The 23,838-nt window shown below is 44.1% G+C and overlaps 1 protein-coding gene across 2 annotated transcripts; it reads right to left on the reverse strand.

Moving 5' to 3' along the window:
* Window positions 1–1,112: 1,112 nt before the first annotated feature.
* On the reverse strand, window positions 1,113–23,837 carry LOC113944172 (cytochrome P450 20A1). Of its 2 annotated transcripts, none has more exons than XM_027636944.1 (13): window positions 23,708–23,837; window positions 23,039–23,088; window positions 22,787–22,953; window positions 17,658–17,803; window positions 16,810–16,977; window positions 16,052–16,130; window positions 14,550–14,665; window positions 14,077–14,131; window positions 12,673–12,793; window positions 11,767–11,878; window positions 11,070–11,134; window positions 9,149–9,238; window positions 1,113–8,978 (listed from the first exon to the last, which is right to left on the reverse strand). In XM_027636944.1, the coding sequence occupies exons 1-13, from the start codon at window positions 23,777–23,779 to the stop codon at window positions 8,828–8,830; spliced, it is 1,392 nt and encodes a 463-aa protein (XP_027492745.1). In that variant the 5' UTR covers window positions 23,780–23,837; the 3' UTR covers window positions 1,113–8,827. The 2 variants fall into 2 exon arrangements, with proteins under 2 accessions (XP_027492745.1, XP_027492746.1); XM_027636945.1 differs by having other exon boundaries at window positions 23,735–23,815.
* Between the last annotated feature and the right edge of the window lies 1 nt (window position 23,838).

The following is a 23,838-nucleotide window of genomic DNA, read 5'->3' on the forward strand; positions in this document are numbered from 1 at the left end:
ACAGAGATTTATTTGAATCAGGAACACCAAGGCAATTCATCCTCTCTTAACAGCCTCATTCCCTGCTCTGTGTGCTCACTACTCATGGGGCCCAGCTACGCAATAGTTCCCTCCTTCCCTCTCTGCGCTTTCCTGCAGCATGTAGTCGCTAAATATAATTTGACAGCTTACTTTCTCTGATCCAGAGCCTCAACATCCATGCACTGCTTCTCTGTGCCAGAAGCTCTATTTTACAAGTCAAGCCATAGTCTCCCTGCAGCTCATTCTGCATGAAAAATGAGCATATCCTCATGTCCTCTCTCTTTCTATATCCAGCACTGTTGTTGGAATGGGCTCACACAGCCATTTGTAAGGAAATCTAGCAGCCTCAGAGCCACACAAACAAGAGTTAACTGCTCTGGTTGTTTTGCGAATGCCAGTTAGCCCTTAGCTCTAATCAGCTGGTCCACTTACATTAGTTCCAGTTTTGGCTTAATTCTAAGTCTCTTTGAAGTCATCATACATGTAATTTCATTTTGTAAGGGAGCTCTTACATCCAAGTGGTACCTTACTACTCTTCAGTACCTTTCTGCCTCACCAACTTCAAAATGTGCCATATTCCTCTAATGTGCACTCACTGAAATGTCATTGAAACCTGCTTTCTAGATGTATTACCTGACCTATTGCACACCAAACTCAAGGCACTATTATTAATTCCAGAAAAATCTGATCCTTGTCAGTATATGTGACACCTCCAAACAAAGGGGTTATTTAGCTACTTGTTAGTTCCACTCCTTGATTCAGGAATCCAGAGCTCATTAGAGTACTGAGTGTTGTTTAGGTACATACATCACTAGGATAAAGAGATTTTTTCAGGGCACAGGCTGGCTATCATCCCTAATATGTAGGAAGAGGAGCAGAAGAGCAAACATGTACAGCTGGTGTGCTTTTGCTTCTCTGTTGCCAGTCTGATTTCTCAAGCTGTTCTTATACAAAAGAAAAAGCAGAACGGAGAAATCCTTATCTTAAAAAAATGGCTGGGAGCTCAGTGAATTCAGCAGCTCTTCGGATAAAATACCCGCAGTAGCCTTCCCCCGGCTGCCTCCTCAGGAACCAGCAGTATTTCTCACAGCTTTCCATTAACTACTTTTATTATCTGAACGTCTGCCCACATGAGTAATTGAGTGAGTCACATCAGTAAAAGACTTGTGGAGTTTTATGAGGAGGCTGTACTGTAAAATTTTTTTAAATCACAGTTTAATTTACAGAATGAGGATTTTGAGCTGTGGTGACAATTTCAAGACCAATGCTGCAGTAGTGGGAGAAAGAAACACAGAGGTGATAAGGATTTCCTGTTCTTGAGGATAATTGAAAAAATGTGATTGCTCAGCTCAGTTTACCACACTAGAGCAGTACAGCTATAAAATACATAAAGGCTAATGCAGGATGTATGTTTGCAGTGTTTTTATCTCTACTATGTAAAAGTCACCATCAAGACTCCTCAAGCAGAAAAGACGTTTGCGGTGACCTACGGTGTATATACCTAGTTATCACTGCTGGGATATGAAACCAGAGGCCTGACCCAGCAAACCTTCTATATAATTTCCTTTTTTTTTGCATTATGGCAACACTAGATGTACAAAGACATCTAGGCATTTAAATAGTCAAGTAGGTGCTTAATGGGGTATTCAAAGTCCAAACACCTAAACAGCTTCAAAAATCTCGTTTCCAACAACTGAAAGCCACAACTAAAATTTCAGCGCAGCTGTGCCAGGCCAATATATTGAACAGTCAGCGGTATTCAATGCAATCATACAGCATAAATAATAGTCACAGTCATGCAAAGGTTTGCAGGCCCAGGCCCATGCCTGAGGTTAATTTAGAGCATTCTGTTAACAAGCAATCAATTTGCTTCTTCCTTTTAGGAGAATGGTATCATCAAATCAAGGCACAGGCTCTGTCAAATTTAGTATGAATTCTGCACAGCAGAAGAACTAAGTACTTCAAACACGCTCTCTGTTCCCAAATATCTTGCTTACCAATGAATGTGGGGCATGGGTCTAGTTGGTTTCCCATCATATGTGATGGTGTATTCTTGCAGGCATCCCTGTCAGCTCCCATTAACTCACACAGCTCACTCCTCTCCTCTTAAGGCACCTTTCTCCCATTCAGACTTCTGGAAGGGCTTGAAAAAGCAGGAGAGCCCCCTCATAAAGCCAGGACATGTTCAGAAACAAATCTGCCACACCTTTATCCCCAAGTAGGACAGTTGCAGGTTGCAGACAAGTTGCCAGAAGGCAGGTCTTTTTGGCCTGGACACTGCATTTGTGAAAGCTTAGAGCTGTGTAAGAACACTCGTACATGGTGCAACAAGGCAGTTCTTCCGCTCCCCTGCACAGCAGCAATCCCATCAGTGCTGTCTAACGCCCACGGAGTCCTGAGCCCTGACACTGTGCCTGGCTGGCTCTCATGCATCCATGGATGGAGGAAGAGTCAGCTTCTGGATACTGGATACTGAAGTTGCTGCACTTGTGTTATTTAGGTATGGCAGTTTTCCTGCATCTCCAGTTCAGCTGTAAGGAGCTAGAGCATGAGAGTGCAGCACAAAATACCACAGTGGTCTTAAAGGAAGAGACAGAATAAACATGATATACATAATCAGTAACTAAAATCTAACAAGTCCTACATGAGCAAGTCAGTTGCTTTTTAGTCCAAGCCAGAGTATGCATTTTCACGTTAGTGCTAACGTCAGGGCACCATATTATTCCCAGAATTAGAAATGATGTATCTGACAACAGTGAATCTTTATAGAGGATCCAACAGTAACATAAGAAGTGCAGCTTTTTTCCACGCTGCTGGTAGGTTCTATCGATGAAGATGTAGGGAAGTTGACAAGTCATCTTAGCTAGATCTGAGCCTTGCTTCTTCTGTATGAAACAATACTACTAGGTGCCAATTTCCATGCTTCTGACAGTATGAATTATGCTTTTTTAGACACCCTTATTTGCTTCCCGTCCCTCACCCCAAAGGATAAATAGCAAAATACGACTGTTTTTCTCTTACTATTCCAATGTATTTTTGTTCCTTTCCTGGATTCATGGCCCAGGGAAATTTGGTCAGTGAAAGAGCCTTAATGGGTGAATTGCCCCCTTCTCTTTTATATATGACTATTCATTCTTTCCCAGCCTCCCCTCCCCAGGGCTTCTGAATACAAAGTACTTGTAGAAATCATTTAGTCTATTGCTGAAACACAAGCCCTGAGCCAGCAGGTACACAGGACTGCTGGATCATCTCGTTCCATCAGTTAAATTAAAGATCTGAATCCAGTTGATGGTGGGGTTCAGCAAGCTCTCATTTAGAGAGGATACCCAGGGACTTCTGCTGTAAAGCTTTGAAGGGGAAGATGATCACTTTACCCTTGCTGCAGTGTCTGAGTCACCACTGAGTTGGAAGCAACTGTTTAAAAAAAAAAATAGCCTTTTTTAGTGAGACTACAAAGTTGGCAGCCAAGCAGGCACACAGCATTGGATGTCTCACTGCCAGGCTTGTGACAGAGCTGACCTGCCTGGATGCCAGCAGAGAGGTGGCAGCAGAGCGTGCCAGTGCCCGTGAGTGGTTCAGCAATGCAGAGACCGGAGCAGAGAAGCTTCAGAGAGGTTCAGAGGTGACCCCAACCCCATATCAAGAGCAAATATTTCCTGCATAGCAGTGTCACTGGAGCATCACTTGTCCCCCTACAGGGATGTTTCGATGTCATTGAAGTAACTGGGACACACACCAGGGACACATTTTAGCTGCCTTCTCTGCTTTTTCAGTTCTCATCCTCCACTCTTTGGCCAAGGCAAAAAGTCTCAGCTACCTCATTACTACTACTATCACTTATCTGTACATCAATTATAATTAAGACTTCATGCCAAGTTACACCAGTTTTAATGTGGAATCCTGCAAGATTTGTCCTTGTGACTTTTAACTGGTCTAGCCTTGATCTATTTAAACTACTTTTCCCATTAAAGAGATGATCAAGTGCTTGCGCCAAAGATGTTGGTGCTGATATAGAACTATGACTGATGCTTTATGCCTCCTGGAAGCAAGGCTTTCTTTACAGAAGCATTAACATCATAGCAATCACACATACTTCATTTAGCTTGGGTTCAGGCTCCTCTGTAAAACAAACTGGAATGACCTGAAAAGCAGGGGGAAAAATTCTTCCTACTCCAGCCCTCCCCCAAATCTTTTTGTGGAAAACACAACTGTGTTTTCAATGCTAAAATTCACACAGATTTAAAAATACTTATCTTCAAGGAATGTTGCCATGGAAACCCTTATCTTGTCTCCTTCTCCACCCTCCATATGTGAAGAACACTTTCTTCATCTTTTTTTCTTTCATGTGGTAGTTCCTCTTCTCTGTCTGCTACCACCAAAACCCTAGCATTGAATCCTAAGGGATGTCAAACAGGCCTTTTGCCTACTTCAAAAGTGATTGCTAAAATCCACTCCTGAGTTGAACTACAGAGAGCTGTCAAGATGGGATCATACCCTCAGGCTCCAGAAAAAGATGTCTGGAATATTTTCCAGCAATTCTTGTTTCGCACAAGTGGAAAGAAGCAGCAAGAGCTGCCATTGTAATTAAAACAGTTTCACTTCTTGGTGGCATAACCCACAAGTGATGAAGATTTTCCTTCTCAGTACAAGCCTTTTTCCACCTTCCTTGCCACTTTTGATAAAAGGGGTTGGGAGGCAGCTGAGGTCCTATATGTTCAAAGTGCTTTCCTGAAGGTAGTACTGCTCTACCCCATTCTTTTTGCCCCAAAACTACAAAAGGATCTGAGCACAAAAAGGAAGTCAATAAGCTACAGGCTTCACTCTGCTGATTGAGATATATCTGTATGCAATGGTCAGTGTCAGGGAGCCCCTTCCACAGAATTAGCAGAAACTTTGGGCAGGTCATACATGGCACTGTTGAGGGGGGAGACTGGACAGGTATCTCCTGCTGTCAGTGGGGAACATGTACAAAGAAGTAAAGAGAAAGCAATGCTGCTGACCTGTGAGTTAAAGCAGCACCAAAATGTTCACCAGCAAACTATGCAGGTGAGAGACAGTGTTTTCCCAGTTTGGATTGCCAGCAGCCTCAGGTTCACATAATTGCACAGCTAATGGGGGAGCTGGCACGAGAGCTGCCCAAGGTATTTTAAATCAGCAAGCATCCACTCTGCCCAATAACCAACATTTACTTTTGCAGCAAGTAGGACAGAAGTTGCCAAGACCATCCTTCCCATTTAATGATGGAAAATAAAACATGCAGCCCGCAAACCTGTGCTGCATGCCACAGCCATTACCAGCAAGTTCTTAAACTGCTGGGAACAGAAGGATATTAATAATGTACAATAGTGCCTCTCTATGTAGCCCAGGTTAATTAAAATGTAGAGGTAACACCATTCATGGATATTTGGGAGACGGTGGGAGGATAGCTCAGCTGTTTGCTCTGCTCAGAGCTGTGTTGACTGTCTCACCAGTTGCCACCAATACAAGGGGCAAAAGTAAAAGGCTGTGCCAGCCATAAACAGCCCATTAGGGATGGCCTGACTGCTCCCACCACCTGCACTGGCTGCCTGCTGCTGAGGGCAGCAGGTTGCACAGGCACAGGGATATATTCAGCATCTTCTGTGAGTTTGCAGCTCTCTGTAGAAACCTGTTCTACAGTAAGAGTCCAAGGAATGAAATGACAGCTTTTCTGTATGCTTTCCAAAACCACCTGTTGAATTTGTGAAGCAGCTTGCTGGTGTAGAGCAGAAATATGAAGCATAAAAAGAAATTATTCCCTATCTTATAGAAGTAATCCCTCCCCCTTGGCTTTCTTCCTAGACCAAGGCATTTTTTCCCACAGGTTGCAATGCTTGCCCACATGTCCATGTTACTATCAGAAGGGATCTCTGGGCTTTAGATGTGTCCTTAGTGCATGGGGCTGAGCAGCAGGACTGACAAAACCCTGTTCTTTACTGACTGGACTCCTGAGACTGGCTATCTGCTACAGTGCAGGCGCTGACTCAGGCTTTTCCCCAGGCCAGCATCTAACAATGCTTCAGCTTTGACTGCAATCTTGTGACACATCTAGACTCCCTATGTCCAGACACTTTTCTCTTTTTTTTTTCCCCACAAAATTTGCAGGAACACAACAGTGTTGACATTTCATACCCTGATCTCTGTCAAATGCAGCTGATTTGGCCCAAGGCTCAGAAGTTACTTCTTGTGAGAAGAGAACGGAGAAAGTAGCCAAACATGAGTGGGAAGGGGGAACACTCTATGAACACAAGTCTTCCTGAGGAAGCCAGGCCAAACAAGAACCAGCTGATAGCGCATGCTGGACAAGGGGTGAGGGCAGAAATTGGGAGAAAACTGGTATTTCAATCTTCAAATCAAAATAGATTAAAACTTCATGAGAAAGCTCCAATCCATGAACATTCTCATACAAAAAAAGAAGGTTTGCTGCACAAGGATCCACAGCTGGGCTAAAATCTTTGTAGTTAAGCTGTTTGAAATGACTGACACACATAGAGTGAAGAACGGAAACTTACAGACTTCAGCAAACAATGTGGCTGTGACCTCAGTGTCCCAGCAGTGCATAACAAATGCTTGAGAGCACCTCACCCGCCCCCTTTCCCTCCATGCTCAACACATTTCCTTAACTGATGAGTCAGGGTGCTTTTTTGACAGTTTTGAGCAAACACAAACTGATCACTGGCTTTCTCCAGAACACTGGGCCACATTCTTCTCCTGTATCAGTCATGGACTCCTGTAGCATGCTTGATCACTGGCCCAGATAGACTCTGTGGGTGGAGGCTGATGGGAAATTCATAACAAATTATATGGAATCACTCCCATTTCTGATTCCTGTAACTGGGGAAGGGTTGTTGCAAGGCAGTTGGCTTGAACAGCTCCAGCAAGGCAGAGAAATGCTGTAACAGAAGTCTGGACAATTACACTTGGGAAGCTTTTCTAGTGTCCAAAAGCTTCACTCCTATGACACAGCTAAAAGAAAGCAGATTTCTGCCACACAATTATATTCCTTGTCAAGTTCCTGGCAGGGACAATGTTATCCTACCATATTTTCCCAAGAAGGCAATACCTTGACCTCTGTTTTACCTCCTCTGCACACCAAGGATGATTTAAACTAAAATCCTTTATCATGCTGATTTCTCCAGGTGGTTTAGGAAACATCTGCAACCTTCAAGAAAAATAGGCCTGTTTGCATAAGCAGTGAAGCAAAGCCTAACACGAATTGCTATCTGGGGACATGACCAACCTTGAGTTAAGTGGAGGTCAGATTAGCAAGAGCTTTCTTGCAGTTCATTATAAAAATCAATGCAAGAGAGGCAGGAAGCTGAACTGCACAACCCTCCTTTTTCTGCCCAGCATCTCTGTGTCACCTCTCCCCCAACAGAAGCTGCACTGAAGGGGATCTGAATCTCTACAGCTCGACCAAAAGCAGAGCTGACACATTAAACCCAAGAGCAGAATTTTCTTTGTCTTGTGCCCACAGAGGCTGGCATCAGATGTTAACTCCATAAGAGCTGACAGGACTGCATTCAGGCTGGCACTCGGCAGCAATACAAGAGCAAGAACATTTTTACAAGACCAGTAGATTTCCTGATAAAGGAAATGAAGATAAAGGGTGATCCTGCGTAAGCAAGAAAAGGGAGAAACACAACCTGAAAAGGAAGTCAGATGGCAATTACTCCAATGTGATGATGGAGGAAGAGGTTCCTGCTTCACAACCTTTTCAGTGGCACTCTGAAAAATCTTTCGGGAGCTGTCCTGTGGTGGACAAAAAGAGAAAGAAAGAAGTAGGGAAAAGCATGTGAACATGCAGCACTTGATGCTGCTTTGGCTGGCACCCATTTTGGAGGAGGAAAAAGATTCTTTGAAAGGCTTTTAAGTTATTAAGTACAACATTAATCTAGAGCTCTATAAAATCAGCACTCTGCCTTTCCAGCATTTGTATGATCAATCTCAGGCTGACCCAGTGCTGAATGAACTGAAAGCATCTGTCAGCTTCTGATGTAGATTATATTAGACACTGCCCTCAGAACTTTCAGGATAGAGAATCCCTTTCTCAGGGCTTTGTTCTACGGTTTTATTTAATTTCATTATGTTATTACTGATACTTCTGTTTTCTCAGGGGCCAAACCAATTTTATTCCTCTTGGTTTACTAGCATTTCTCAGTCATTCTTTCTCTTGCAACCCCACAGCATGCCAAGATTATACAGCAAGAGAACTGGTGCAATTCCCACCCCACTTTATTTCTCTCTTTCTCTCTCACACTCACACATACTTCTCACAAGATGTATCTGCTCTTCTTGACAGTTATAGATATAGCTCAAGGGAAGGAAAGACACTTTGAATAAAAATACCTATATATAGAGAAAGGCTTTGTCCTTGTGTCTCCAAGATCTTATCTAGTTAGGATCCATGAAGAAGCATTCCACTGGATAACAGAGGCACTCTTATCCAGCTCTGGCTGCTATTGGAAAGGGGCTGGTCTTTGACTAGCTGATACCCAATAGTTCATACATATATCACTGAAAGGTTTTGTTGCTTCCTCTGCAATGATTTGGCCAGAAATCCAAAAGCAAATGTAAAAAAGGCATACAGATTAAATCTACTTTAATATGACTACTAGTTGAGTTAAAAAAAGTACCCGAGATAGGCATGTGCTTAAGAATGTAGAAGGTAAAAAAAACTGGATGTAAAATTCCTTGGCTGAGTCAACGTGGTGCCAGCATGATTCTCCTCAAGACCCTTGCTCAGAACTTCTCTATTGGCATTTTCAAACCCTTGTTTTGCTTCCTCTTAGCTTCTCTTGGACACCGTTATCCAGGCTTCCTCCTTTGGTGAGGTTACCAGTTCATATTTTGTCTCCATGACTTGTCCTTTCACTGGGTGGAGATACAGTTTCCTTACCAGCACACTCAGCAGGACTGTAGTCACCAGATAGGCAAACCTGAGGGAAGAATCAGGAGAAAAGAATAAAAACCTTGCTATGATGCAAATGTGCCAAAGGACAACAGCTAGCTTGGACAGTTTGTACCAGCAGTACCAGGAAGATGCTGAAAGCACCTCCTCTCCTGTTCTGCCAGAGAGACTCACAAAGACCCCCTTTCCTATGCTCACCTCAGCTCCGGGCACTCCTGGCTTCCTGAAAAACCCAACAAGGACAGGTTTTTCATGGCTGATTCCTCATTGAATCTCTCTGGGTCAAACCTACAAAAAACAAAATACACTAAGGCTTTCTGTTCAGGCACAGCACCCTTTTCCCATAAACATGGGCACACATTCGAGTAAGAAACTGGCAACAAAATACAGAATCTCACTAATTTGCTCTCTCTAAATCGTGCTCCGTAATTCCACACAAATATATGAAGCCAATTGTGCATCCACTCCATTAATGTTCCCAGCTGGTCAGCTGTGTCCCATCTTGGTCAAAATGCTGACAAACTTGGTTAGTGTCAGACAGGGCTGGAACTAACATGCATTACCCCTCAGCAGTGGGTATTTAGCTTGAGTACACAGCTGAGCTAATGCTGCTACCTGCCCTCTATTCCCCTCCAGGGCACACACAATCTCATTTGCCTCCCTCCCTCTCTCCCTCCGAGTCCCTTCCTTTTTCACTTCCAAAAATATTTCCCTTTTCTCCTTGCCTCTCACACTTCTCTTCAAGCAGCTGGTGTGTGTATGTGTATGTGCTGGGGGAGGGAAGACGGTGACTCATTCAAGTGAGAAAAATGGTTTCCAGCTTTAGGATGGTAGAAGCTGTAAGAAAACTATTATCCAGGGCTGGCATGAGTTAAAACAAGGGAGACTAACAAAATATAATTTAATTTAAATGTTACAAAAACCCCACCTCCAAACAGAAAATTGGATGGATGGATGGATGGATGGAAGACAGTTCTTTCTCTTTCTGCTAAACCTTTCTGCTTAATTCTTCAAGCCTTCATTTCCCTGCCTAAACATCCAAGCTCTGCTTCTAACAAGGTGAAAGGGCATGTGGGTGCTGACTCTCAGGAATAGCAGCATCAAACTTACATTCCTCCTGAAGTGGCAAATTACAGATGTAATAGGAGAGAAAATGCAGCTGCCTAGCAAATAAATAGGGAGGGCAAACAGCTATGCACGGTGTTTCTGTACAGCAGATAGGTGAAAGCATCACACAGAGCTGATCTCCTGTCTCTGTCACAGAAATACACATCTACTTCAGGCTCAACCCCAGTCTTCCTGGAATAAACACACAATGTTTATAGCAGTCCTCACTGTCTCTCCCACGAGGCCTCAGCAAACCTAAACACTGCCGTGTCCTATCCTAGCAGGGAATGCCTGCCAAGGTGCTTGTAGAGTGGTGCATCAGTGCCTGAGCCTTTTCTAAGAGGTATACTCACAGCACCAGACAAGTGCTGTTCTAAAGGCTCTATTCTTTCTCTTAAATTTCAGCTGTCTTTTCTCTCTGTCTAGAATAACTGACCCACATTTTTTCCCAGCTCAAGTGAAGTAAGTCAGATGCACGTTAATATTTGCCACCTGGAGGCCACAGGAAGCTACAGCAATTTTTTTCTTTAACCTCCAAAACACTGGCCTGGATCCTGTTCTGTTTTCACAGACAGAAATAATGAGGCAGCATTTCCCTTCCCCCTGAAAAAACAAAAATTTCAGGCTGACATTTCCTCTCTTGTATCATTGTTTCATGATGACAAGCAGGGATTCCAAAGCCATTCAAGTCACTGTTTCACAGAAAACCTTAAACAGAATTTACCAGCATTTTCCAGGGAAGCTTTTTGTGTGTGCACAAAAAAAGTTTTTATTAAACTCTAACACACACACGCACACAGGAAGACTGGAGCATGGGAGGATCATGACTTTAATTGCTCCAAAAGCATATCCATGGAGAAAACCAAACCAAAACCTTAATAAACTAATTTTCTTACACTGCCTTTCATCTCCAAAATCTGCTCAAGGCAGGCCCTGCAGCCTAAAAGGCTGTACTTTAAGATCTAATTTCAAAAAGGAAAGGAATTAGTTGCAATAAGTTGATTCTACATACTTGTATGGTGATGGCCAAGATGAACTATCCTGCAGCATCACACCAAGAGCATAAAGCACAAGTGCCTGCAAAGAAAATTATGACATTTATGTCAAAACAGAAAGAAATGCACAATTAAAGACACCTCTGGACAGCTCTGCTGGATGATGATTACTTTGTAGGCTACTCATATTTAGGTGGATTAAAAAGACAATTATGCTATATTCATCTACAGATTTCCATAATCCATGCCCAGATGTTAGGATTTTAACTTCTAAGAATCATGCTGTGACTGTTAGTGGTTACCAAGGGTCTGACCCCATTTCTCTGCTCTTGCTGGCATGTATGTATGGGCTACTTTATTCTCTGCAATGGAAGGTGATATGATGAGTGATATGATCAGGCCTTAAACAATGTTCTTTCATGCACAACTGAGCCTATAAGCCCCTTCAAAAGATTACTCATCTCTGATAGACCCAGAACTGGAAGCAAATCTGCTCAGCAAGAGAACATGAATTCCCAGAGCCTCTCCTGCAGAGGAACTGCAGGCAAACTTTGAGCTAAACTGTACTTTCAGATGACAGAACAGCTAGCTACTCAGGTTGAACAGTTTGAGAAGAAAAGGTCTTCCAGCCTCAACCCCTAGTCGGGAAAAAGAGGAAACAGCAAACTCCCCCTACAGGAAAGGAGTGGCCTAGTGCTCCCAAAAGGGCCCTACCTCTTTGGGGATAGTGTGTTGGTCGACTCTGCCCTCCAGCTCCTGCAGCTGTGCAGCAATGGGGGTCAGCTTTGCTGTTCGCACTGTCTCACACAGGACTTGCCGACAGTATCTGCAACCAGTAACACTTGGTTAGTTTAACCCTCCAGAGAGAAGCTTGTCCACATCCCTGTGGCAGCAAGGAGAGCTGAGTCACCTGCTGCAGTTTTTTTCTGGCAAGGAGTCCCAGCTTTGCAAGAAGCACTAAATCTCATTAACAGCTTTTACGGAAAGGTTATCGAAATCTCTCTTCTTTCAGATTTTAAACCAAACTAAAACTGCTAAAAAGCACAGACACACCAGTCCTTCTTGTGGTTCTCTCACCCATATAAGAAGCAGCAAGAAACCCACCCTAACACTAGTCCAAAACCAAAATGCACTCAGTTAAACCAACAGATGCACAAAAAATAAAGACGCACTGTTGACTAGTCATCATCCAGTGGTCCTTTGAAAAGAAGATTGGTCCATGTTTTCTTTCTAAATATGTTGAACATGAATCCAATCAGGAAAATGACTGATTACTTCTACTTTTGGAAAACTAGGACAGAAACCAAACAATACAGTTAAGCAAACAAATTTTGGCCTGGCAGCCAGGGCACTGATTCTGTACTTTCCTCTACCAATGAACGTAAAGGGTTTTCAAAAGACACCCTGAAATGAGCACCTTGGTCCCCATGTCTGGAGTCCTATAGCAGATTCTCTCTGTGTTGCAAGTCATCCTGTGGTTTGATCACTTCCAGAAAAAAAAAAAGGAGTAGCTTTTGGATGCCTTCTCCTGGCCCAATGTAGGCTAGGCATCAGGTTCCATGTGAAACCCCTGTCCCACATGACATACCCTTGCTCTGCAGTTCCTTCTATAGGACTCACCTGAGCTGCTCAATTTTCTCAAGTGTAATTGGTCCCTTCCCCAGAATGTGGTCCACCTCCTTGTAGAGATTCTGCTGGACATCTTCTGAGGTTGTCAGGAAATAGACTGCCCAGGTACACACTGGGGAAGAAATCAAGACAAGACTAGACCCAGAATATTCAATCCTTTACAACCTGCATTCAGTTTTCTTACTTCCTGTAATTTCAGTGTTACTTTCTGACCTAAAAAAGGGTGACCTCTGTTCACCGCAGGCTGTGCTGATTCTGTATTCAGTGGCAGGAACAGAGCTGAACTCCTGTGTAGTAAGAGACCCTGCAAGCTAAAATTCTCTTTCTGATGCTGTGAGGAGCTTAGGGAGCTGTGCAGGAGACTAAGTCATTCAGTCCCTCAGCTCTGGCAAAGGAACCATACAGATCAACAAGCCCTGGAATCAGGGTTATTAGACCAACCATGGAAATGAATTGGCACAGCCAATGCCCGGGGCTCCTGACAAGGAACTCTCTGCAGCAGGTTGGTCAGCACTTGTCTCCACTACATCTCTTTTATGAAGTACTCAAGATATCTTCAATAGCAGAGTGACAAAGAAACCTTGCTTAAGAAATAAGTGTGTAGGATGTAAAGCTACAAGGAAATGTTTCTAGCACTCAAAAATGTCTGTCTGTGAGAACTATCTGGAATCCATGCGTATTCAAGCCCCTTAAAACTACAGTCTTCCTGGAGTACTTGCAGAGGATATTCCCTGAGGAAGAGTATTATCATAGTTGCCTAATTTATTTTCCACATTGTTTAACACCTAGATGCACCTCAGAGGTTTTCTTTGGAGTCCCAGCCCCACTGGCTGAGATATAGGGCCAGATAACCATCCCCCTATCATAAGATATTTTACACAGCTTCAGCTAGTATTTTTATTTGTATTTCTTTGCCACAGTCTTTGCACAAATCCCAGAGTACTCCTTTGAATATCCTCCATACATGAAACATACCTATCCTCCAGAAATTCAAAGTGTCCAGGCAGATTCCAACATTCTACTATAATTTCTTTCCCATGTGCCAGAACCTATTTTACAACAGGATCTTTGGGGTTATTCATTTTGATGCTTTTTCATCAAATGTAGCATCAGTTATTTGGGGTTAAGAGTGCAAGCAAAAAGCAATGGGAAGAAATTCCAAGGTTCACCAAAAGACTGGGAATGCTGTCAAACACAGCTTGGTTTCAATTCAGTAGCTGTGAGGCTGTGTCAAGAGTCTGATGTAAAAATTAGCTTCTCCTATATGTTTGTAGCTCAGAAGAAAGAAAATGATGAATACAACTTTTTATTAGCCTAGGATAAGTCTCATGTCATCACAAAGAGTTTTAGGCATCCTAGTGTAAGGATGGGAAGTTACCTACAATCTGTACTTACAGTTAGCAGTGATTATGCATCCTGCCAGGGTAAAAATCATTGTATCTTCCAGAATCTAGGAAATAAAATCTACTTCAGAGACTGAAGTTTGTAAGACTGTAAAGATAAAAAAGAAGTAGCACATTCTCCACTCAAGCACATGAAATCTCTTTAGTGCAAAGAGCAGGATATAAATCTAGAAGACATGGACTGAACTCTCTGTAGAAATTCCACGGGAATTGCACATGAGACATGCTTAATATTAACATATTTCTGGTTTATAAAAATAGCTATGAAGCAGTGGTAAGGAAAGCTACCAAAGCCTAATGCAATTAAACACTGTAGGAGTGGAAAAAAGAACTAGAAATCCTGCTTTAGTAAAGAATCTGAGCTAAGATGCAATAATAACTTACACTAATCAAAGGCTACAATGTAATGAGTTGCCCATCTATCAAAACTCCATTACTGTGTAATGACATAACAGCTGCACAGACCTGCTGGTCGCTCAGGCTCCCTTGCAGCAAGATGTCTACAAAGACATGCCTGTTGAATGATCTGCCTCGGCGCTCTTTTGTAACTTTCCTTAAGACGGATTCCATCTCCACCAGAGCTTTGGAACAAAAAAGAAATGTTTATTTTAAAATCTGGTCATACTGGTGCTGCAGAGAAGCAAATCCGTCTCCTAAAGCAGATTTTCAGACCAGCTGTCCCTGCTGGGCTCAGTTACAGAAGCAGCCTCTGTTACATGTTACTGTCAATCTGAAAGGCAGCATCTCCAGTTTAGTTGAAAATGTAGAAATCAAATAGCACAGGTTGCCTGTAAAAAGCCATCCTTACGGGTATAACCAAGATGTGCACTCTATGAGCTGAAATCACTTAAGGGGAAGTCAAATCACCATGTTTAACCACCACTGTTTAATCAGCCTCCATGAAAACATGTATGAGCCACATAACACTGGTTACCTGACTTGGAGGGCTATAATTACTACAGTACCACAGCACCTCCAGCCACTGATGGTGCCCCTTTTGCCAGGGGTTCTACAGGCATGGAGCAAGAGGATGGCTCTGTGCTAAAGAGTCTGCATAGGCAGAGAGAGAAGGGTGGGGAAAATGTGGGAGGGTTTTGGCACAACAAGTTCACACATCTGAAGTTGTCTGAGTGCCCAACTCCTGGTAACTATCGTGAGAACTAAGGGCAGTTAGGGACCTAGATGCCATTGGCTGCCTGATTTAAATGACCTACTGAAGACTATCCAAGAACAAGGAAACACTGAGTCTGGAGGATTTACAAGCAAATCCTTAGTTCCAAATTGAAGCTACTTTTGTTTAACATCTTATCAATCAATACTGAAAGGGTTTAATTATTAAGATCGAAAAAAGACAGGACAACCAAAAAATAAAATTACTTACTATAAAATATATGAAAAACAAAAGTACTGCCAAAACAGACCTGAAAATCATGTTACCTTGTAAGAGCACATCAGAGGCTATCCCATGGAAAGTATCCCTCAAAGCAGCACCTCTGTACTTGTGTCCTCCAGCCTGTGAGTGACTGTCTGGCAGCGCATTCCCCAAAAGGTGCATCATATGGATGCCCATAGAGGCCAAACCAAGTGGGTCCATCTCTCTCCACCTAGTACAGTTGCTTGCCTCCAAGAGAGGTCAAAAGTTGACACTAGGGAACAGAATAGGAAGGGAGCAAGCATACCCTGATACTTCACCTCTATCACTCTTCAGACTGGATAGACCCTAGAATTAGGCCTGGAACTAGAGTTCTAGTCCTACAAACTTCTCAAGTAATGGCAGGCTTGTCACTCAACTCCAAAACAATGATCTTATGTGAGAGTAAGTACAACACATCTGGTAGCTTATGGCATGATAACCAATTCTGAAGAAAAGCCAAGACAGCTGGGCAAATTAAGTGCTTTCATAGACTAGCTAATTCCTAAGTATTAATCAGAGTGGGAGAAAAACTATGATTTTGGGAGGAACCTACCATCTTCATAGTGCTTCTTCCTAGTCATGTTTTTGTCAAGAGACCCATCCAAGAAACCTTTCCCAATCTCTGACCAGATCTGAAATGAGAGAGAGAACAGTACCATCACTCACCACAGGCTGACACTGCTGGGACTATTCTATTCTTCCCTACTCAGGGAAATGAAAACACCAAATAAAATTGACTTCCCGTGAACACGGAACTGGTCTTCTCTTTAGGACACCACGTCCCATTTCAGATACTACATCTATTATAGCTGAAATTAAGTGGAAATGAAACAACTGTAATTACAGCTGTAGGGGAAAAGGTATGGGAATCTTTAACAGGAGATGGAACTGTTTCTTTCCTGCCCTACCACCAGCAGATTTAACATCCTCATATGTGGGTACAGTTTGAGATCTCCTCAGATTTTGTCTTCTCCACGATGTCAGAGAGCCTTCAGAAGATCTTCAAAAATAAGTTCCACTGGCACTCCAAAGAGAGTTTAACTGACTTAGGTACCAAAGATCTCCCAACTGCCTTTGGATCCAGGTTCCTGATACCCATGGATCCTTTAGAAACACTTCAGACTAATGACAGCAGGAACAACAGTAGGATCTTTCTAACTATTTTAGCTTGGGACAATTGAGGCAGAGCCCTCAAGCTCTTACCTTAAAGTCACAGCAGTAGCTTGTACTAAACTGCACACAGACACAAGCTCTGTGCTCTTAGTTTGGAAAAATATAATAGGAGATTTCCTGGCTCTTCATGACACTTACTGCATCATGGTGCCTGCGGAATCGGATGACTTCCCGGTCATCTTCAAAGCTGCTGCCCATTGCTGTCTGCGTGACAGACTTCATGGCAAAGCCCAGCATGTGCTGGCAGAGTGGCACATGTTGTGCCTCGGGAAGGGAGAGCCATTTGGCTAGCAGCTCTTCTGACAGCTTGAGAGGGAATGAACAATTAGTTAGAAGTAAGATCAGCAGTCTATTTACCAAACACCCCCTGGAGACATTCCCACCGTAAGGCAGCTCCTAAGGCAGACCACACTTTCATGACTACGGCATGAAGCTACACACTTTCCAGGATTTCTTTCCCTTGTTAACCTAAACAGTAACATTTTAGCCTCAAATCTTCTGCCTCTTTCAAGGTTTTCTCCCAACAAGGCAGCCCTATCCTCCTCTCTTGTTCCCTCTGTCACAAAAGAAACCTCAAACCCTTTAACACTAATAGCTCCAGACTGGGAAAACCCATCATGTTCTGGATGCTGGACTATATCAACAGAACAGTTCTTCACCTGTTTGTGGTCCCAATAGCTGGTTCCTTGCCCCTCCCTCCTGTCCTGGGAAATATATCTAGAATCAGGGTGCTGCAGTATCTTTAACTGCATCTGGTATCTTGGCATAAAAAGTAACCAAGCTCAACCCTTCCCCCTGGCCCTTGGAGCTAAGAGAAACCAAATATTCACACCATGCTTGAACAGGTAGAGGCTGTTTGCTGTCTCAGATGCTTATAGTTCCAGCACTAATTGAAATGCAGGTCCTTTATCCTAGTGATCATTCTCATTAAACTTTCCCCTGTGAGACACACAGGGCTTCTCTGCTGTACAAAGGCAGTTACACACCTTCTGGATGAGAGCAATGTTACTTTGCAAGGACTTGGTCACACCGTTTTCATACAGCTTTCTCCTCATGTGGCTCTCTCCTGTATCCCCATTCAGGCTGGACTGGTACCTCAAGAGGGACTTCAGCATTGTCTCAAAGGGATCCACTGAAAGCAAATAGAGGAAACACCATTCAAAAGTCACACTACGCAGGGCTGATGAAAACAGCAACTTCTTTAATTGGGTGCTCAGCTCCTTCCCCTAGGAACACTCTCTTTGGGGTGTCAAGCTTCTCTTGCTCAGTGTGGGCTGGGACCTCATAAGGTCTCTTTTCTGGGGCAGGGTGCCATCCTGTGATCAGCTCTCCCAGCAGAGCTTGCCTGCTGGCTCTACCAAGTAACTCTTTAAGTAACAATGTCTTCAGAGCTTGTTCCCAGTTTGCCAGTTCCCAGGTGGTTGTGCCATTGCCTTGGTGACAAGATTGAGTATAGCATGGTCTTTCCCCTTCTCCAGCCTGACCTGCAGCCCCTTTAGCACATTACCCCTTCACATCTGGTGTGCCCTCCTGCCCTGATCAAGGCTATGCACTCAGGATATATCAGCTCACATGACAGATGTAGCCAGAGGCTGCTCTCTGCACTCCTTCCCTTGCTTCACAGCCCCAGCAAACCTTATTTGATACCCTACTCTTCCTGCATGATTTCTCTTGCATGCACCGAATTCCCTGCTGATGAGCTCTTCTCAAATCAGCAGCTGCCTCTCTGTCAGGGCTGCCTCCAGCAGAGCTCTGAACCTCTTACAGAAAACAGTACCCCAGTAAGCTATAGAATGCTTTCTACTGCTAATTGCCTTCTTTCCATTTTCCTTCCACACAGACACTTGCAACAGTGTACAAACTAGACAAAACCACATAACTTCCATATCCATGACTCACTTCAGTTAGATTTTTAACTTTGAATTTCACCACCAGGGACTTCTATTTAATATATTTGCTAAAGTATATTAGGTGTCAATGCAAAATGGTGCAAAAAAGCATGGCATATGTTTTCCCCTTTCTGTAAACCTTTCAGTGGGTCTTGCAGAACTGGCAGAATCTTTAAGGAACTATTTGGAAGCAGCAATCAGGGTTTTCAAGAGGGATATCACAGTCTTATTTCTCCCAGATGGAGAGTGAAACCTCTGAGGCATCAGAAAACATCGAGGTTGGGCTAGACACATATGACTCTACCAGCTGTGGATGTATCTAGGATTCCCTGCAGAGATCATTATGCCACTGGACAAACATACAAGAAGAGACAATTCCACCTGCAGAGGACTTACTACCTAATGGCATAAAAGCAGCTAACAAGGCCAGAGGCATGAATATGGTAATCTTTCCTAAATGTTTTTCTCTCACATCTTTTCCCTTCCAATGTTTTTAAGCTCTGGATCTCACCCTCTTTCCCACTTAGAATTACAAGGAGTATGAGCATGTGTCTTTTGGCACAGCAGATGGTACCTGTGGCTCTCCACGTGGAGCAGGCTGTTACGTGACTCTAGCTGCTGCTGACAATTCCTCCTCCAATGTACTTTGTCATGGACTGGCTGCTGCTATTCATGCCATGGTTCCCTGCCGACTGGCCTTGGCAGAGCTTGGCACAACACTGGGTAGCCAGAAAGACAGATGGCAGGTGGTAAAAGCCCACACAGCAAATCCAGAAAGCAGAGGCATCTAGAGAGGCTGGAGGATGCTTAACACCAACACCTGCTGGAACTGCAAAGTTTTTCTGGTGCATATGAGAGCAAGCTGCTGGATGAGCCACAGGCTCCGTTTTTTCCTCCCCTTGTCCCTATTCCAAACTGGCAGTCCCACACAAGTGATACACTCACTGCTGTGCTCTCAGGGCTGCAGCACCCAGGCTGTCCTCTGCTGAGGGCTGGCTCTGCACCATTTGGGAAATGGCCATTTCTCCACAGCTGCGGGAGGCCAGTGACTCCACAAGGCACAAATTGTCTCTGGAGAGAGCTCTGTTCTGCCAGCACTTTCACAGACTTCTTCCTTTGTCCTTGTCTTGAAAATATCTCCAGGGTTACATTTTCAGTCCTCTTAATGAAACATATAAAAATTTTGATTGATCCATTCATTTACAAGGAAGTCTTCTCCCTCATCCCAAGAACCTCAGAGTGCTGTCCTGGATGCCACTGCAATTACTAATGGAGAAAAGATCTAACTGGATAGTCAAGCCAGACGCCAAGCAGAACTGGACATCAGAGATGGAAAGGACCTTTGAAGCTACACAATACAAATGGTTCCAGAACAGCAGTGAAGCTGTTCTGCTCAGACAGGTCAGAACCCATAGTTCCATCTCCAGCATTCAATGTGCTTCAGGTTCATTGTCCCACTCGAAATGGAACATCAACTCATGGGAGTTTTCCAAGTGGGTCTCTGAATGTACTGCTCCTGGCAATCCTGCATTAGTCCACCCTCTTCACATCCACACTCTTTGCAGGCCTGGACTCCTTCCCCAGAGCCACTCAGGGGAATCACCAGTATCAGCAGCAAAGTTTTACTTCCTTTGAATTCTCCTTGCAAATTAATCACAACCAAGTTTTAAGAGGCCATGAAAACATACCAATTTCAAACACTGTTTTAAGCATAAGGAAAAAGTCTCCTGGCATTGGAAATATTAATAACTATGAATGCAATTAGTCCAACTTCAAGGCTCTGATCTGAGGTGCACTATCTGCACCTCTCTCTCTTTCTGTCTCCAAGAAGTTTGGTCATACCTGTGACACACACAGGAGATGAGAAGAACCTTTGTATGATACTTGGAGCCAAACCCTACACCTCAACCTTGGAAACCAACAGGCAGGCATCTATGAAAAGCAGCTCTGGCCTCAGGCACCCCAGCAGACTGAGGAAGTCAGATGGCAAGGATGTTCAGGTGGGGCTGAAGAGTCAGAAGTTGGATATAATGCAGTCCACTGTGGGCTGTTTCCTGTCCCACAGCACTGTGTGCATAGAAGAGACACAGGTAAGACCACATCTCCAACAAAACTGCAAGCTGCCCAGAGCCAGTTCATGGCTTAGAGCAACCACAACCCCTGTTCTCACTCCATAAGAAATAGTACAGGAAGGGTTTTGCTACAGCTACTCAGCTATGTTTGTTTATACCTCAACACTTCAGGAAATACAACCAGTAAAAGTCATCACCTCTAAAAAAATTTGAGCACTTCTGACAAGCACCCACGCTAAAAGGAAAGTACTGATACAACTAATATCTCTGCTTTTTCAGGTCTGAGATCATGAGAACCCTCCTTCTCAAGCCTGTTGCTGCTGCCTTTATGAGGATCCCCCCCATAAGCTCTTCCTTCTGCCGGGCTGAACACACTTTCCCTGGCTTCTGCACAACTGGCTTCCCATTTCTCTGATAACACTGGCAGCCTTCATTTGCACTTGTTTTATTCAACATCATGCCAGAGTACAGAGGTTAGAGCCACATACAGGATTCCAGGTCTGGCTCATGTTCATCTTGTGCAACAGTCTAGATGTTTTCCTCTCTTTACAGAAAATACATGACTCAATGTACCCTTTCTTTTTTCATCCATGGCCGTGTGATGACTGAATTGAGGGCAATTCATGCAGCCTGCTTTTTCCCCTCCTCTTCCTGTTCCTGCTACCCCAGCTCTCAGGGATAACCATCTCACTCTCCTTCCCTGTGGTGACAGAAGGTTCCAGCATAATGCCATCAGGACAAGATGCTAATGTTAAGTGGGAGTACGTCATCACCCCAGCACAGTATTTCATTTTACCAAGACAATCCACCCTTCCTTCCTCTTTCGTCTCTCTTATGCCATTATGATGACCCACACAGTGTCCAAGCAAATTCTGAACTGAAACCTTAACAAAACCACAGTTCTATCACTTTCCTTGTCTAGAAGTCTAATTATCAAGGTACAACATGCATCCTATTCATCCTCATGCTTAAAAATACGTTTAGTCCTTGGCATAGCAGGATGCTGGGCTAGTCTGTAGTGGCCTGGGTCACTTAATTTCCTGCATGTACGTCCAGGTGCTATATTTATCTTTCTCTGGTATTCAAATACTCCCAAATTCAGAATACTTCTGAGAACTTGCCTGCTCAGGGGCCTGTCACCACTTCTCTGAGCTTTGAGAAAGTGACTGTCTGCTCAATTTCCCCCAAACACACTTGAGAACATCTAGATCTTTCAGGGTGGTTTTCCACCTTCTGGAGTGTCATCGTTATCCACTGTGTCTTGCTGATTCTCATTAACTCCCACTCCTTTCCCAGATTGTAACCATATTTTTTTTGAGTCTGTCATGCAACTGTACATGAAGCTTACCCATCATGACACCAGCATGAAGTTATCTGAGATATCTGCCTGTGCCCAAAGACAGCCTATAGGATCAGGTCAGAGGTGTGCACCCAGCACCTCATTCAACCTCATAAGATAAAAACCACAAAAGCAAGAGATTAAACCCAAACATCAACGGAGTTAACTCACTGACTGTGATCACCTTAGGAAGCAAAACGCCCACCTAAGAGACTTACACCATATTTTAAAATACCTTCCCAGGACTAAGATGATCAACTCAGCTATCAGCACCACCAACCACTTGAAAGACCGGAAGATCATTAAAGGTTTTCAGCACAAAATTCTACACACCAAAGAAAAACAAAGGTTAAAGAACTTCTTCAAATAATAGTTTTAAAAGCCTCTATGCTGAACTATACAAGGCAGTTATCATAAACTAGCCTAATTGTTTTCAGACTTAATTTAGCAAAATTTCCCCTCTTAAACCATATTTCAAGCTGCCTTTAAAATGTATGCCAAGTGGCTACCAGACCTTCACCTTGCTCTCTCAAGTGATATTGAGTATGATGATTTCCATAAACATTTGCCTATAGAGAGACAGTATAAGACAAGAGTGCACTGATTTCTTGATGGCCATTGGACAGCAGTAACTCTTCGTCACTGATATTCAAGTCCAGCAAGCAGGAGCAAAGCCATACTTGAACCACCATGTCAACTGCTAAGATTTTCTTTCATTTTCTTTCAAATTAGAATGAAACCTCAACTGCCTTTGACATAGGATGCCCAGCAAGGCCGGAACAAATGGACTCAAAGACAATGCAAAGGGCACTTACACAACCGGTTGGGGTTAATATGTTGTTTCAGGAGATCAATGGAGCCGAGGCTGACAACAAGACGCCTTCCAAACCAGAAAGAGACCAGTGGGCCATATTTCTCATGAAGGTTCACCAGAAACTCATGTAAACTCCTGCTGGCAATGATATCTGGCAGATTACCATCCCTGAGGAACATAGAGGATATCTGGTTATGAACAGCATCCTCTGCCAATGCTGAACTTGTTCAACGTGCAGATGGAAGTGACTTACTTTTCATCAGTTGGAGCCAGCCCAGGGATACCTGATGCTTGCCTAGATGCCTAGAGTAAAAGGAAATGCATCAGTCTATGGGAAACTTCAGATTTTATACAAGCCCCACAGCTTTTCAGCAGGAGAGATGGATTTTCCACACACATACTGCTGCACTACTTACAAATATTAAACAAAAGCTGGATATGCTACATCTGCAGGCTTCAGACCTGCTAAGCCGATAAACTGCAAGCGTGTGCCTGGTCCCACTGGCTAAACCAGGATTATTCATCTGGTTAGATGAAAGATGTCTGTGTAAAGATTTAAACGGTCAGGTTTGCAGTGTGGGATCTTACACACAGATTTTGCCCTGCAGACCTGCAAAACTGCACGGTGAGCAGACAACGCCTTTGGTAAGCGGATTCACTCAGGGGCACGGAAAGCAGGAGGAGTGCCGCGGGAACGCCCCGCACGGCAGGGAACGCTCCCGATGGCCCTGCCACGTCCCCGCCCGGGCCCGGGCCGCGGGGTAAGGGCAGAGGGCACCGCCCGAGCCCGGGGCCGTAGGATGGGGATGGGGCAGGGGCCGTGGGATGGGGCCGGGGCCGGGGCCGGCTCGGCCGCTCGCTCCCCGCCCGCTGCACCGGGGGCCGGGCCGTGCGCCTCCCACCCCGCCGCCGGCAGCATTACCGGGTACAGGTAGAGCACGGCGCCCACCAGGATGAGCAGGAAAGTGACGGCGAAGATGGCGAAGTCCAGCATGGCCGGGCCGGGGCGGCGGCGGCAGTGCCTCAGCTCCACCCCGGCGCCGCCGGCGGGGC

This window comes from Corapipo altera, unplaced genomic scaffold, assembly GCF_003945725.1.
Source record: "Corapipo altera isolate COAL_440 unplaced genomic scaffold, ASM394572v1 45, whole genome shotgun sequence".
In the NCBI taxonomy this organism is placed as follows: domain Eukaryota; kingdom Metazoa; phylum Chordata; class Aves; order Passeriformes; family Pipridae; genus Corapipo; species Corapipo altera.

Bases quoted from the DNA above. Each gene is read 5' to 3' on its own strand.
- LOC113944172 (XM_027636944.1), bottom strand. From the start codon at position 23,779: ATGCTGGACTTCGCCATCTTCGCCGTCACTTTCCTGCTCATCCTGGTG. The intron at 17,804-22,786 runs GTAAGTGCCCTT...ATTTGCTTTCAG, and splicing joins TATTAACCCCAACCGGTTGT to TGGATCCCTTTGAGACAATG. The intron at 12,794-14,076 runs GTAAGTACAGAT...TTTCTTCCCCAG, and splicing joins ATGCATAATCACTGCTAACT to TGTGTACCTGGGCAGTCTAT.